The sequence below is a fragment of the Anarhichas minor genome, unplaced genomic scaffold (genome assembly GCF_050575085.1).
Source record: "Anarhichas minor isolate MPS153535 unplaced genomic scaffold, ASM5057508v1 ptg000018l, whole genome shotgun sequence".
Taxonomy (NCBI): domain Eukaryota; kingdom Metazoa; phylum Chordata; class Actinopteri; order Perciformes; family Anarhichadidae; genus Anarhichas; species Anarhichas minor.
The window spans coordinates 12505752-12521503 of NW_027466464.1; the positions used below are offsets into that span (position 1 = coordinate 12505752).

At 40.6% G+C, this 15752-nt stretch overlaps 2 protein-coding genes and 1 pseudogene across 6 annotated transcripts; 2 read left to right on the top strand and 1 right to left on the bottom strand.

Moving 5' to 3' along the window:
* Nucleotides 1–1171: 1171 nt before the first annotated feature.
* Nucleotides 1172–3920, bottom strand: LOC142952769 (PI-PLC X domain-containing protein 1-like). The gene is made up of 7 exons (XM_076094703.1): nucleotides 3668–3920; nucleotides 3426–3562; nucleotides 2869–2994; nucleotides 2615–2770; nucleotides 2295–2407; nucleotides 2097–2167; nucleotides 1172–1821 (listed from the first exon to the last, which is right to left on the bottom strand). Exons 1-7 carry the CDS (start codon nucleotides 3753–3755, stop codon nucleotides 1475–1477), a joined length of 1038 nt encoding a protein of 345 aa, XP_075950818.1. The 5' UTR covers nucleotides 3756–3920; the 3' UTR covers nucleotides 1172–1474.
* LOC142952770 (four and a half LIM domains protein 2-like) lies at nucleotides 3354–9214 on the top strand (annotated as a pseudogene).
* Nucleotides 9215–9489: 275 nt separating this feature from the next.
* Nucleotides 9490–15626, top strand: LOC142952771 (uncharacterized protein C7orf57 homolog). Of its 5 annotated transcripts, none has more exons than XM_076094707.1 (8): nucleotides 9490–9617; nucleotides 10509–10589; nucleotides 10776–10958; nucleotides 11258–11342; nucleotides 11687–11807; nucleotides 12591–12655; nucleotides 12741–12844; nucleotides 13001–15626. In XM_076094707.1, exons 2-8 carry the CDS (start codon nucleotides 10532–10534, stop codon nucleotides 13057–13059), a joined length of 675 nt encoding a protein of 224 aa, XP_075950822.1. In that variant the 5' UTR covers nucleotides 9490–9617; nucleotides 10509–10531; the 3' UTR covers nucleotides 13060–15626. The 5 variants fall into 5 exon arrangements, with proteins under 5 accessions (XP_075950822.1, XP_075950823.1, XP_075950820.1 ...); XM_076094708.1 differs by having other exon boundaries at nucleotides 10782–10958; XM_076094705.1 differs by lacking the exon at nucleotides 9490–9617 and adding an exon at nucleotides 9643–10170 and having other exon boundaries at nucleotides 10782–10958.
* The last annotated feature ends 126 nt before the right edge of the window (nucleotides 15627–15752 follow it).

The following is a 15752-nucleotide window of genomic DNA, read 5'->3' on the forward strand; positions in this document are numbered from 1 at the left end:
GCAGTCATCAACACATTTCAGCGTCCAGGAGCAACATAAACACTAGTTATTGTATATGAAATGTATGTTGTTTTTTTTTACTTCTTTTATTTTCCAACACTGATATCTCTAACCCATAACACCTGAGTAATCGCCTTTTTGTATTTTTGCAACTGTCTTACTTGGGAAGATGTTTTCAAATCTTATTTTTCAGCAGTAAGAAATGGATATTTATTTTTTATAAACCGTGCTAGTACCGTTTCTAGTACAATGTGATGTGAATGCTTTCACAAAGAATAACATTTCCAAATATATCCAGCAAATGTGCAAACCCTACACAAACGCGTGTAATGCTTATTGACAACGGTTTCCTCTGGTACAAAGTTTGTGCACATAGTCAACAGATATCTGGATAGGATTCAGCCATAAATGTTTGTCTACGCACTGTTGCTTTTGATTTGTTCTGCAGTAAATGCACTGCAGCTAGCTTACGGACACTGCGGTGAAACAGACGTCCTCATTCATAGGTTTTAAAGTGGAGAATACAGTGACCTGTTCATGTGCCATAACCAATGCAGTAAGATTTGTATTATTTTCTGTTTTGTTTTCCTTGTGTGAGCAACATTGTGAATTCTCATTGAATAAACCTGTGTGGAAATTGTGAGTGTTTGTTCTTAGCTTGTAGCTATTCGTCCAGTCCTTCTGCATCAACTCCACCTGGGTGAACAACTGAACGAAAGACGCACTATATCTGAATATGATTTAACCTTTTATATTCACACAAAGGGAAATAAAAAGCATCATCTCTCTACAAAATAGGTAAGCGTCTTCCAAGGGAATATAATGAATGGATACACGAGGTAGAATTGTGGCATCTTGTTCCTTTCCTTTCAGTCTAACGATGTGTTTGTTTGTGTGAAGGTGCCGGCTCTACTGTGGATCTGCCTTGAAAACATGACTCCTCTTGAGGAATGTGACGGTGCCACTAAAGCTCAGCGGTGACACAAGGATCCGGTTCGTGACTTTTATCATTTTGCATCCATTATTACAGTAAAAACGAGTCTGCTGTACCCACCCGCCCAAGATGAGTCAAACTGTATATTTATGGTTAAAAAGTCTAATTAGAAAATGTAAATTGCAGCCAAACCTGTTTATACACACAGAACAAAGCATTGAGCGGACAGTGATCACATGTAGTCAGTAACATTTTAATACTTTTACGTTTACATTGGTAACAGTGATGTTTGTGTTTTTTTTTGCATTGATTGCTGTTTTGTTTTTTTATTGCTTTCTTTTTGCATTTATTATAACTGCTGTATGTAAACCCCTCAGGGGCATCAAAGCGTTGCTAATGATACCATCATACTATATATATTAGTGTATATTTCAAAATAGCATGCAAAGCAAAAAAAGTTTATAAAATTCCAATACATTAGGAAAAACAATATGTACAATATGACAAACAAATGAAATAGTGCAAAAATGATTTTTCTGTCTATGTTGACTCTCCAATGGCATCTGTGGGAGACGCTTGCTGCATCCTGCAGACAGGAGGAAGAGGAGGAGGAGGAGGAGGAGGAGGAGGAGCAGCAGCGAGCGCGCCGGCTCCACTCAGCAGTTTGTAATTTAGTCCAATCACAAGCGAGCAGAACTGACTGGCGGCCACAAAGTCGCAGCAGAGGATGTTGACCGCGTCCGCCTCCTGCCCCGGCCGCTGCTCGCCCGCCCAGAGAAGCAGCAGAGACAGAGCCTTCATCGTCATCTTCCTCATGCCCTGGAGCGGATGGAGGAGGACGTAAGAAGCGTCTTCTGTCAGGTTCAGACCGCTGACGTAGAAACCAGCTGGAAAACAAACAAGTAAAGAGCATCATGCATTGTTGTACATCTTGGACAACAAGTACCATTTACATATTAATACACCAATATTAATGATCCAGTAAAATGGGCCATGTATGATGAATACTTTTACTTTTGATATTTGAAGTACATTTTGTTGCTCATACTTATATATTTCTACTCCTACTGCAGGACTTTTACTTGTAAAAGTAAATGTTGTAAAGTGTAATTTTGCTTTTATTTTGATAAGTGATTTGGATATTTCCTCCACCACTGCGTACCTGGTCTTCCTTTGTTCTTCTGGTCCTCCAGGTAGGCAATCACCTTCTTAGGATCTGGGCTGTCTGCATACCTGGAGTCAGTTTAACGTTGGAATTAGTTATTTGATTTACATCTCACAGTGAAGAGAAGTCCACAGCAAAACGTGGTCGCAGACCTATTAGAGACACAACTTTAAAGCACCCCTGTTGTGTATTTACCAGTAAGGTATTTCAGTCCACAGCTCAGGGTGCTGCAGCACCATCTGCTGGTTCCCATAGAAAACAATGACCTGCTGACGTCTGGACCAACAGGACCGCAGAGTGGGAATGTCCTGCATACAAACACATGTACACAGTAAGTTTTTACTGTCTTTAAAACTGAAACCTAAATACATTCAATTCACAATGATATGAAACAGCAAACCCTCACATGTATGAAGCTGGAAGCAGCAAATGTTTCATGTTGGCGTAATAAATAACCTTTTAATGATTATATTTATCATAAACATGATTCTCTGACTCTCTAGCGGCCCAGCTACCTGTGAGGTGCAGAGTTTCTTTCCGAACAGCGTGATGATGTACTCCGTAAGGTGGAAGTGATCTTCATCGGTCAGCGATTCAAAATGCGAGCAGGAAATGATTACGATCTCTTTTGGATGAGCGTCCAACCAGGTAGCCAGTTCGTCCAGGGCCTCCTGCAGACACACAAACATATACAACACACATATATGTGTTGCATTCCTTCCCAGTGACGTCTGGATTGTGTGTCAAGCTTTAGACTGAGTGTGTGTACCTTCACAGTCATCAGTGTGTAGATGCCGTGGGCGAAGAACAATTTGTTGCCACCGGCTGGCTTCCTGGCGATCCGCAGGTCCAAGAAACGAACACCAAGCTCACACTGATCACTGAGGACGGATTGCTACACACACACACACACACACACACACAGGGAAGAAGAGAAAGAGGAGCTACTTTAGATAAGATTAGATTCCACAAAATATAGTTTAGCATCTAACCAGATAAAGCAGTACTTCTACTTCACATTTCAGAGGCAAATACTGTGTATTCTTATATATATACATATTATTTTTATATATATGTAGTAGTTAGAATTAGCCCTACCAGCCATAATATTAAAATGCAGTTTACATGTTAATATAAGTAGTAGTGATCAAATGATATCATGCATAGTAATCCCTGCTGCTAAATGAGTACATTTAAGAGTACAATTTAGAAATGTTTGACACCACTTGAACGCACCACCAGAGGCCCGGTTGTCCCACTTCGAACCCTCTTGAAGACTAAATTGGGGCTCAATGGCATTACAGTACAGTATGTGTGCTCCTCTACCTGTGTGGTAGCCCAGCGGGAGACACAGGGTCGAGTCCAGCAGGGAAACAGCCTGTCGATCGCTCTGAGGAGGCAGGGCTCTGATCTCAGGACGGGGGATGAGACATCCAGGCAGAAGGACATGCTGTCATGGCTCCCTGTGGTGAGAAAACATATGCCCAAAAGTACTCCTGTCCATATATTTTTGGTCGTTAGTGTACATACAGAAGATCATCAACATATCCCCGGTGTTTCTGTTTTACCGGGTATAGCCAGGTTCCACAGCGGGACGTCCAGCAGCTCCTCGGGCAGACGGGACATCCAGTCCGGGTTCCGCTTTTCGTCTTCCATGTTCTTCACTGGAAATATTTAGCAGTTTTATTCCTTCTCTATTCAGCTAAATATTTACTGTTTTCATTGCGAAAGTCTAGCCTCTCTTCCTTATTTTGTAATACGAAACCCGTTTGTTTACAAGCTTTTCCGGATGTCAAAGAAACATCTGTTAAACTAGCACTTCCTGCTACAACCTTCAAAATAAAACCGGAAATGGACCGCGGCGGAAGTTCGTTTTCGAAAAAATAAAATAATACTAAATATTTGTGTGCTTATTTTGCCAGCCTAAACTACAATTTAAATTCTAAATTATAGTTAGGCTTGGACCCAAGCTTCATATTAAGATACCTTTAATTTAAATACAGAAGTGAAATATGTTTATACATTTTTATAACACATTGATTTTAAGGTCAAATAAGTCATTTAGCACCACAATCTGGCGAGCAATGCAACAGATGGAGATGTTTTTTAAATCTTTCCTTTTTCCATTAAATCTTTAACTCGACAGGCAGCACACTAGCTCTGCCTCCTTCTAAATACAGCCCAATTAATGTCAAAACCCAAGGAAGACAAGGCTGTAAAATAAAAGCAAAGCTACATTTCATGCCATTACAGCTTTAAATTGCTGTTATTTACTTATACCTGACATTATAGATGACCTATAGTTTTGTTTGTCAGTTTACTGTAAAAAAAATCAAGTAGATAATGGAAGAATTGCAAATGGGAACATTTGATGAACTGCTTTCCTTGGAAAAGCATTTATCTCATTACCTAATCATGACTATGTCCTGACTTTTCCTTTTCACAATCCTGTATTTCAATTCAGCAGTGTTTTTTTCTTCAGGCTGTGGTACATTGGGTTAATTTGGCAAATAGCTTAATGAGATGTTTACATGATCTTTACATGTCACAGTGCTTTCTGAGTAAGAGCTCGTGTTTCTTTTACTTAATTCTGAAGTGGCCCTTTTTCCAGAGTACAGAGTACAAACAAACATGACCCATCAGAAAATGTAATTCTACAAGAACTATTTAAATGTCAACTGCAGCACATACCGACACTCATTGGAGTCACACATGGACAGATTATTCCAGTATTTTTCACTGCAGAAATTAGGCTGAGGACTAACACGTGGCTGCAGTTTAGCTCTGACGTGACCCGCTGTTTCTTTGAACCATTAAAACAAACAAAGACGGCATGTACATTTAGAAACTATTGTATAATGGGGATTTTTTTAGTTTTATATAATTTATCTATTCTAATTCTCATTAGAGGTTTTATTTTGAAAGTTGCAAAAATAGATACAATCGCAGCACCATTAATACTTCAGGGACAGAATGGTGAAATGAATCATCGTTGAATTAAATGTAATCAAATCAAGAGATCGAGGTCCCTTTTTATATGAAATGCTTATTTGATTTGTTATGATCTCAACTGTCAAAATGAATATAAATCCAGATTTGGTTTTCTTCTCTTCGACTGCTTGGGTCACAAGAAAGTTTATTCTGATGCTGACATAAGTTCTGTTTTCCTGCTGCTTTGACGTAATAAAAACCCTGTGAAATGAATTTGTAGATATATGTAGATAATGCAGACATTCATATTTTCACATATATTCATATTTTACAAGTTGTGTCCCGTATGAGTGATTGCATGCTCAAAGGTTCCCACATTTCAAGGCAGGGGTTTGTTGGGATTTTCTGCATTTTGGCTTATATAGCCGTCTAAATATAATCTGGCCTGCCCACTCTGGTGACGCTACCTCAGCTTCCTGCCTAGTGTGAGTCAAATTTAGCCCTGATTTTAAAAGGCAGATGCACGACAGCGCTCAGAAGACACCTCTGGACTCAGTCTGCACCCGGCTCTTCCTCTGACAGGTAAGACTTCTTTCTTCACCTTCTTGTCTCGTCTTTGACCCAATGTTTCTTTGCACTTTCCTCATGTCTTCCTGCTTTTCTCTGTTAGTTACTTTTGTGGTATTTTTGATCCGGTATTAGGATTTCTGCTTTAAAACTATATCTTAAAATGACATCAAGTTGTTTCAGATGGAGTGATACACATTAAAAATAGAGGCATAAGGCTTCTAGATGGATGACATGAGAAGCAAGTTAAGCAAAGTATTACAGGAGGTTTATGTTCAGGATCATTAAGATGTGTATTAGGGTTTTTAGAAGTAATAGAGGGTACAGAGGATTCAGAAAGGGATGTATTGTGTTTGTAGAAGAAGAGGTATTATTTGAGGCTGCTTCAGACAGAAAGTGACCGGTGACGCGATGTAGACCACTAACGGAGAGAGAGTCAACGTCAGAAAATGCCTTGAAAACCTGTCGTGACATTGACAAGACATTGATAATAATAACTAGGAGACATGTATTGATGATATCAAATGTACACTAAAGGAGCATGATCATTTTCCAGTTGGATTTCCTCCAACAATTGACTTTCAGAGGCTGCATAAGATTTTATGCAACAATCTTTCTTAGAAAAATCTGCTTAAATATTTAAACCTCTAATGATGCTATTTGCCGATTAATGGCATCTTCCAGCAGAATGAAAGTTTCAAAAGTCTGCAGTAGATGATGATGCAAGCGTTTCTTTCATTTCTTCTTCTTGTATGTTGTGTTTCTTTTGAGTTTTTTCTGCTGCTCCTTTACTTTGTCAGTGTTTTTCCCCTTTTACCTTTTCTCCTCATTGCTTTGCCCCTCTTCCACCTAATTGTTTTTGCTCTTACTCATGATTTCAACTTATTCAATTTTCTCTGGGGAATTTAGAGCAAATTAAGACCTCTTAAGATGTGTCCGTTTTGGAGCAAGTAAACCAAATTTGAAAGTCACATTATGTCCATTAATGAAGTGGAAGGCATTTGCTCTCCAGCGTGTGTACAATTGGGGGACTGTTTGTGATCAATTAAGTTTATTTTTATCTGGTACGGGGTCATGAAGGCATGATGTTTAATTTATCGTATTATATGTCAACTCATTTACAGAAATCCAATCCAAGTTTTAAAGTTTAGTTGGTTTATCTTGGCTGCAATTACATCACATTGAGGACTGCTCTGAAAAGTCTTTGTATTGTATCTTTTAGGACAGAAGACTCAGAGAGCAGATTCAGTCACAATGGCTGAGCGCTACGACTGTACAGAGTGTACAAAGTCTCTTTATGGGCAGAAGTACATCCTGAAGGACGACAAGCCGTTCTGTGTGAAGTGCTTCGAGGATCTTTTCTCCACCAACTGTGAAGTGTGCCAGAAGCTCATCAGCTGCACCAGCAAGGTCAAATCATTCTTTACCCAGTCACTCTTTAACTTTCCTCACCCATATTTTACCATTCATGTCACCCAACACCAAACATACATCGCATATCAACCAGCATGAAGGCTTGAACAGAGGTGGTGCTCCTCAGTTTGCACAGCTGTCCCTGTTTTGGTCTCATGTCTCGGTGTTTGAGGGTGAAGTTTTACTGATGTTTTAACTTAACAGTTGTTGAAATGTTTCTATCGAGCAGAAAAAAAAGCAAATGCAGAAACATAACAGTCTCCCTCTGATTTCTAACTAAACCAAACGCTCTCTCCTTTCGTCGACTCTGCAGGATCTGTCATACAAGGGCCGCCACTGGCACAGCGACTGCTTCCTCTGCTTCAAGTGCGACCGATCTCTGGTGGATCGGCCTTTTGCCACCAAGGATGACATGCCGTTGTGCATCGAGTGCTACAGCAGCGAGTACTCTTCCAAGTGCCATGCGTGCCTGAAGACCATCATGCCAGGTGAGGAGGCCTTTCGGATTTTCTCTCAGGGTTCTTTAGTAGCCTTTGAATTTCACTGTGCACTCACTTTACAGAGCTCACATGACATCAGCAAATTGCAAATTGTAATTGGTTGAGGCTGATCCGAATGTCAGTACAAGGTCCTACTGTACATTGTCCTTCTCCCTCCCTCCCTCCCTCCCACCAGGCTCCAAAAAGATGGAGCATAAGGGCAACAGTTGGCATGAGAATTGCTTCACCTGTAACCATTGCCAGCAGCCCATTGGCAGCAGGAGCTTCATCCAGAAGGACGCCAACAACTACTGCCTGGCCTGCTATGAGAAGCAGTTTGCCATGCAGTGCATCCACTGCAAGAAGGTAAAACTACACACAGCGAGCCACTTCCACTTCCACTGTATTTGTGTTTTGTAGTCATCTCTTGCTGCTATCAATTTGTATTTTCACCTTAAGTTCTGTGCTTACTGGGTTGAAGGTTTGAACCTGGACGTCCAAATCACTAGTGCAGTTATGAGAAGAAGCAACAAACAGCATAAATGACACAAATTAAACAGTTTGAAGCTATACATTCATGCATAGCTCTGAAAACACAAAATGTCTGAGTCAAAAACGTATCAAAAGCATTTTTAGACGTCTCAATAGCACTCAGTCTAAGTATACTTTAATCAATAGGTATTCACACTACATGACACAAATCTTTCAGCCCATCACCACTGGAGGAGTGAACTACCGTGACCAGCCGTGGCACAAGGAGTGCTTTGTTTGCCTCGGGTGCAAGCAGCAGCTGGCCGGCCAGAGGTTCACCTCTCGGGACGACTTCGCCTACTGCCTGGACTGCTTTTGCAACCTGTTTGCCAAGAAATGTGTCTCCTGCACCACCCCGATCAGTGGTAAAGTTTGACCCTGCACTTGTGTCAGGAGTGTTTCATCAAAAATGCAGGAACATTCTCTCTCATCACTAAATGTAAAGTGAAATCACAACATTTCACCAGCCTGTACTGATAAAACCAAGGTAAAATCTCATTACATTAGCATTCCCACGTGAACTACATATAGACAGAAGTAACCACAGCCTCTGTGTATCCAATCACCATCAATTACAGGATTATTACATTACTCATGGCTCCTCTTTGTTGCTTATCTCTCAGGTCTCGGAGGCAGCAAGTACATCTCTTTTGAGCAGCGGCAGTGGCACAACGACTGCTTCAACTGCAAAAAGTGCTGCGTGTCTCTGGTGGGTCGAGGTTTCCTGACGTGCAAAGAGGACATCCTCTGCCCCGACTGCGTCAAAGACTTCTGAGTGATCGCCGAGCCCAAGCTCCAATCAGAGAGCATTGGCAGTATTCTCCTAACCTATCATTTATTGATTTGTCACACATTAACCTGAGGTTTTTACTGCATGTGCTAACGACCCTGTGTTTAATATAAATGAGTATCCAAACATTCCCGTTTGAAAAGCAATGTCAACAATCCTAAAGAATGTTGAAAATAACACTTTTGATAGCTATATAAGAGCATATTTAGAGCATGTTACGTGATTGTTCTTCACAGAGTTAGTATAATACTACTATATAATGCTACTAATACTGTTTATTTTAATTACAAACATTCTGTTTAATGGAATTACATCTATCAAGCATAATAAAGATTCTTTGGATTTGATGAATGCTTATTGGTCAGTAATGCAGCTTGTCATGGAAACAATATAACAGTATAAGACATGTTGAGATAGTGCTAATAAAATATTTTAATCATTACATTTGCTGTTGTAACCGTTAAAATGTTAACACATAGTTTATGGTCCATAATGTCCTCTGAAAGGACAAAGATCGTCTCTGTATGTAGTAACAACATGAATATCAAGAAGAGCTCTCACTCTGTCCTATTTTTAAGATCCGGTTTGATGTACAATCCTCGTGCGGATGACAAACAATAACTTCACAGCCTATAAAACTACGTCAGCCTTTTGTTGAATATACACGATCTTTGTTTAGCGTACCGGAAGTCGGCAGCAGGTGCCACCGGAAGTGTGTGTGGTCTAGCCTTTTACCGACAGAAAGGGAGGGAGCTAACGGCGTATAATTGCAACAAGCAAAGCAAAAAAAGAAAAACAGCATATAATGTAAGTAGTGTGGCTGATTTTCTGCGTGTCTTAATGCCAGTTGCATACGTAAAAACTAGCATTGTTGCAGAGATAAGTAAGGTTAGCGGTGGGAAGCCACTGCGGCAACTAGCTAGGCGGCTAACTAAATTAGCATGGCTTTGTTAGCTAACATGCTAAATTAAACTATTCCATTCATAAAAATGATGCGTGTTGTACGTCCCTAAATATTGTATGTTTTTATATACAGACAATACACTGTCTGTACGGTCAAACGAAACATTTTACGCCCGCTTGCAAGTGTGCATCCTCTGCAAAGTGGACTCACTTTTGAATTAAATGTATTTTTTTATTGATATAAACTTAAATGTAATTGGCGGTAGGTGTAATTGTTGTAATATGCATTGTTTCACATGCAAAAATAAGGGTTATTTCTCCTTAATAATTTTAACGTCATTGCATTTATGTCGATGGAGAAGCGCAGACGGGCCGCTCTGGTAACGTTATGGGAAGCAGAAGGCCAGGCTGCATTAGAAAAATCGATGATTTAAGATGGTTTTGCTATTAGTTAACGGTACAAACTTCTTTTTTTTAATGACTTGCTGTATTTTTGCTATGTTTTGTCTTTTGGTAAGTTCGGCCCACATACTATTAAAAATTAAATAATATTAAAAAAAGAAAATCTCAATTTCTGTCCCCTCCCACTGTCCGTCCATTTTGGTGGAAGATGAGTAAGGAAAAAATGGGCAAGACATCTGTTGTGTGGTAGAAATAGTTTGTGCAACAAGTAATGCTTTGAGTTCAGATTTAAAAAAAAAAAAAGAAACCACAGTCACTAATTTAGATCTTAAGTCATATTTTATGTTTGCTAACCAGTGAGGTTGCCTTGAATTCATGTTGTTTCATTAACAGACTATAAAGAATCAGATTGTGAAATGTCTACGACTGAAATGAGTGCTGCAGTACCCAACCATCGAAAGACCAAGCCCGGTGGTAAGACATGCAAAGTGTTTCCTGGCTCCATCACCTGTAACGCTAAAACATTCAACAATTCTTAAGAGCAATGCAACTGAAACACAGTATGTGTTTCCCTAAAACGTGCAGCGCATCATGGCTGTATATTGCTTTGCATTAATTAGCGGGAAGAAAGCAAATGAGTGGAGCCTAATTCTCAGGTAGTTGCAGGTACGAAGACCGGGGTTGTGGCCAGCGGTGCTGCGTCTGGACCGACCTCCCAGATCCCGGGTCTGTCCCAGACTGCCGACGAAACCTCTCCGGTGGAGAGGAACAGCGGGAGGCGGGTTGGGATCTTTGCGTCAGACTCCGAGTATGTCAAGCTCGCAAAGGGAGGGGGACACAAAGGTAAAGGTTTGACTTTAAAATGTGCTGGTTTACGGTGTCATTTGTAATAAGGCTGTTCAGATCCTCATGACTAGAACGCTAACGACATTTATTTAATGGGTGTCGACACCCTTTGAAATGCAAATCCTGAAACGGCAGCATAAAAGAAAACACATTGTCTAAAACACTGAGTTTAAACTTGCTTTGTAGTAGAGTAATCGTAAAGGCTATTTGCTGACTAGACTGGGTTAGGGTTCATAATTGCTGGCAGTGTTTCATTTCCAGCATTGTGTCGTCTCCCCCCCCCCCCCCCCCTGCAGGGCTGCTGAGTCATGATGCTGATGCCGATGACCAACCCATGCAGGCCTACAATCCGCCCAACTGGTATGGAGATGAGTCAAAGGGGTGAGAGCCCAAATGAGCAAAGAGATGATGGGTTTTTGTGCGTTTCCCAACCCACATTTTTTTTAAACTTGGAGCCTAAAAACAATATTGTTTATGGTAAAAATGAAAGCTTATGAAAGCAAACATCTTCCTCTGGGTTTGACTTTAATCAAAGAGAATCTGATGAAGTATTTCTATCAGCCGACTGGGTTTTTAAGATGAAACGCAACATTTCTAAATGCTCCTCGGTCCTCCCCGAGAGCCGTATGAAGCGCTCACCAAGCGTTCGGGCCACAGCCAACATGTCCCAGAATGTGATCGGCAGTAACTTCACATCGTATGTCACCGTGGTTTTGTGCTTACAGCGGAAGCAAACCAACGTCTCCCGACAGCGTGATGAAGGCTGCTCGCCTTCTGGCTGCACCGTTTGGGACTGATAACAGTTCGTCCTGGGAAAGAGATGATATAATTTCCCCTGATAAAGAGGTGAATGGACCAGACTAGTCACCCCCAAACATTTATACCGTGTCGATGTCTTCCATCCTTTTTTTAATTTAATTTATTTTACATTTTTTACCACCACCTTTCCCCCTTTTTTTCACCTAATTTTGCTCCATCGTCGCATTTGCAGTTTGGTTCAAATTCATTTGGGTTTCATTTGCTGCCCGTGCTTTGGCTGTGTGGTAGCTTTGTGGAAATATTTCTAAAAGGTTTCAGGTAAGTACAGAGTGATGTATTGAAAGGATAAAACACACAGTAAGTATATTTTAAGCAATGTTTTTGTTTTTATATCAAAGTAACTGAAAACGTGTCTTTGTAGTGTTATCAAGGTTTCAGTGAGAGAGAATAGCCCTGTTTCTTTTAATGTATACAGTATATATATATATATATATATATCTATATATATATATATATATATATATATATATATAGGACAGTGTTCATATTGAAGTAAAATTTGGTAGTTTTACACAAGCGAAATAAGTGAATATGAAATATTTGCTGTTGGGTTAAGGCTGTTTTCTGTTCATGCCAGTTCCCTTAATCCTTTTCCATCGCATGATAAATTGCATCCTCCATCACTCCATCCCTCGCTCTGTCACCACGATGTGTTCAACTTGCTCGTCGGCTTGTATATTTGTCAATAAAGTGAATCTGTATAGAACTGCCCACATTTATTAGTCTAAAGCGGCTGCTACATTCAGCTTGTAACTGTCGTTAAGTGCTTCACAAATAAGCATAAATCTGGGTAACTTTTCCATCCCACAGATGTCTCCTGATGAAGTTGCCAATGAGATGGAAGGTCTGTCCATGACCAACAAATACAAGAGAACGTGAGTATGAATCTTTATTGTGAGACTCCAGTTTATTTTTCTCGGCATCATGGACGTCCTAATGACGTCTCTCCTTCGCCTTCAGGTGTCATGAGAAGAAGGCTGTCCCGGTCAGCATGTCCAAGCTGCTGAGTCATGGCTATGTTGACAAGAAGAAGTCTCCTAATGACGACGACGATGATACTTCAAGTACGATATTGTTTTCTTTTGGGGTTTATGAAGTAAGAACTGCGGGGAAGTGTTTTAGTAAGAGCGAGGGTTTTTCAGTCTGTTTGCCTCGGATGCTGACGTCGGCCCCGGATGCTGACGTCGGCCTCGGATGCTGACATTTGCTTTGCTCTCCAGGTGTGACCTCAGAACAGACCAGCACCATCATGACGGAGGATGTGGAAGACCTGGAGTAGTGCGCTGAGGTTCTGGTTTTGAGGGAAAGGGGATTCGTTCTAACACTGGTTCATGGTTCCTACAAATCTACGAACACACTACTCCGAACCCCCCTCGGATTCACTCGCATTTATTGTACATCCACTGACTGTTAGGTTTTGTACTCATGTTTATGCAAAGGTACTGTCCTCTATTTATTTGCTTTCATTTGTAAAAAGAGTTCACGCAGATTTTGTTGTGCTGGTGCTCGCAGTGTTTTTTTAATTTCTGTATTGACGTTCCTCGATTTGAAAGACGAGTTGTGCTAAGGGCAGGAAACTAACTGATTTTGGGTCCAAAGAAGCTGGTTGAGTGAGAAATCAGTTTGATTTTGAACCCAAAGTGGAGCTAAAGCTTAAATTCACCTGTTTTCAACTGGTGTCTGGTGTTAGTTTCCCTCCCTGGTTGTATGAAGATCGAGTTAGTGAATTTAAAGTGTTTGTGCTCATGAAATGTGGTTCCAGTGACGTGAATTATTATTTGTTTGGATCAAGGGCTCCTGCTCTCTAAAGGGATGTTGGAGGTTTGTGTGTTTTCCGGCTGCGGGGTGGAAACGATCATTGGTTGAGACGGCCTCCCTGCAGCTATGACCACATGCCAAAGTGCATTCTGATGGTTTGTGTGGTTAAACGGGGCCAAGGATGATTTCTTTAGGTTGCCCTCCTCTACTACTCGCCCGCAAATCTGTTGTGTTTGAGATCTAACATCGAGAAACGTGCGTCGTTTGATTGTGCAAGCTGCATTTTTATGCTGCTTTTCGTCCAAGAAGAAAAATACCTCATGTTTAACGAAATCTAAAGTTAGTTTCCAGAAGTTTTGATGCTATCGGGAGCTGCAAGTTCAATTTCTTCATTATTAGGAAGCTCAACAGTAAATAAACAACACTGCCAAGTGTTGTATGTTAGAAACTTGCTAGTGATAGAACTAAATGAGGTCTATTCTGTATGTTTAAGCCCTCCAGTGTTTATGTTATTGCGTTCCCATTCAGCCTTATAAACCCAACACTCATGCAACAACAGATAAAGTGTTCTGGGAAATATAGGGGCCACCTTCAGCAGACTGCCGAGCTGAAAGTCAAGTCCAGCGTAATTCCCTGTGAAGATTAAGGCGGACGAGTTTTACAAAGTGAGTTCTCAATATGCCAACCAAGCAGTTAGTCCCTGCTCATGCAGTGTGTTTTAATTTGTAGACATCAGTAGGAGAAGTTAGTGTTAGTGCACAGCCTGATCACAACAAACCCTCCATCTCACCGCCACTTTGTCCGTTTGATAACTTCAAACCTGGAAAAGCATTTGCTGCAGGTCGATGGATATTCTCTCTTCAGTCGTCTGTCAGACTTCTGCCGTATTGATTCTTTCAAAGCTTTACATTTTACTCGGTAACATAACATAAATTTATTACGAAAGTTAATTTCATTTGTAGCAAAGACTGTCAGTGTTGGTCCTCGTTACATAATGTGCAAATATTGATTTTACTGACAACTTAATTGGTGAATACATCCATCCATTTTCTGCCGCGTATAAGCGTCCAGTTTGCATTCATTTAATTGATTATGTCTCTACGAGTTATTGTTATATTCTGCTGGAAAGTACTGGAAAAAATGTGATTAGACAGCTTTCAAGGCCACATGGGCCCTACTGGTTTCCTCCGTACTTTGACACCTGATCCAGTATGAAACCGGTTTGAAATTCCACTCATGTGGCACTAATAAGGTCTTTCACACCCTTTTGATTGTCAAAAACAAGTTGCTTTATTTGCCTTAAATCAAGTTAAGTGTAGGAGTCTTTTCTTTAGGTGCAGACTGACGATAGGAAAGCTTCATGGACGGAGGAGACGGGAAGTGACTCCACCTCTTCGTCCTCGGCTTGAAGTAGTTTGACTGTCGGGATATCTCAAAATTTAATTTGTTTTTATTTGATAGACAGTTCAGCTTTGTGTCATTTAGCGGTGTTCTTTTTAATAGCCGTGACCGTGAACCTAACGGTGACAGTAAAATCCTAATCCTACAGGGACATTTGTCAGGCGGAGAAAAATCTCTTAAAAATGAAAAGGATAGGAATAATTTAGTTGGGTGTTAACAGCAAGATTTAAGCTCCGAGTTTGCCCTCGTAAATCCAACACATTCATCACCTGCGTCTCTAAAGTGATGCCGCAGTAGCAGACTGTCATTTGAAACGAACTTGCTGAAAAGCTCTGACAAGAGACGTGTCATGTTCAACACTACTGTGCCGCTTAGGGCCGTCACAGCAGTGATGCATCATCGATCTGTATGTGGACGCTGGGTTTTATTTTGCAGTAGAAGGAATGACAAATATATGTTTCTGATATTGTTTGCTTTGAAGAACAGGTTTATTTTTCATGAACTGTTTGCTGTCTGTAAATGGTTCATTTTTAAATGCAAATGTACCAGAAGAGACTGAAGAAGGCAGCTTTTAAACAGAAGATCCCTCACGTGTTTGAAGACACATCTCAATGTAAGACCCCGCTAATCTTGATGACTGCACACAGACTCTTAATTATCATTTCAATAAATGGGCATGTGCATGTACTCGTCTACTGTTTTTCTTTAACCAGACGTCACATTTCAGGAAGACGGGAGTCCACCTGTACTCAAGGATTCATTTATTAGGTTTTCGAGGTGGAAGATCGCTGTGACCTCACTTAACACATTTTA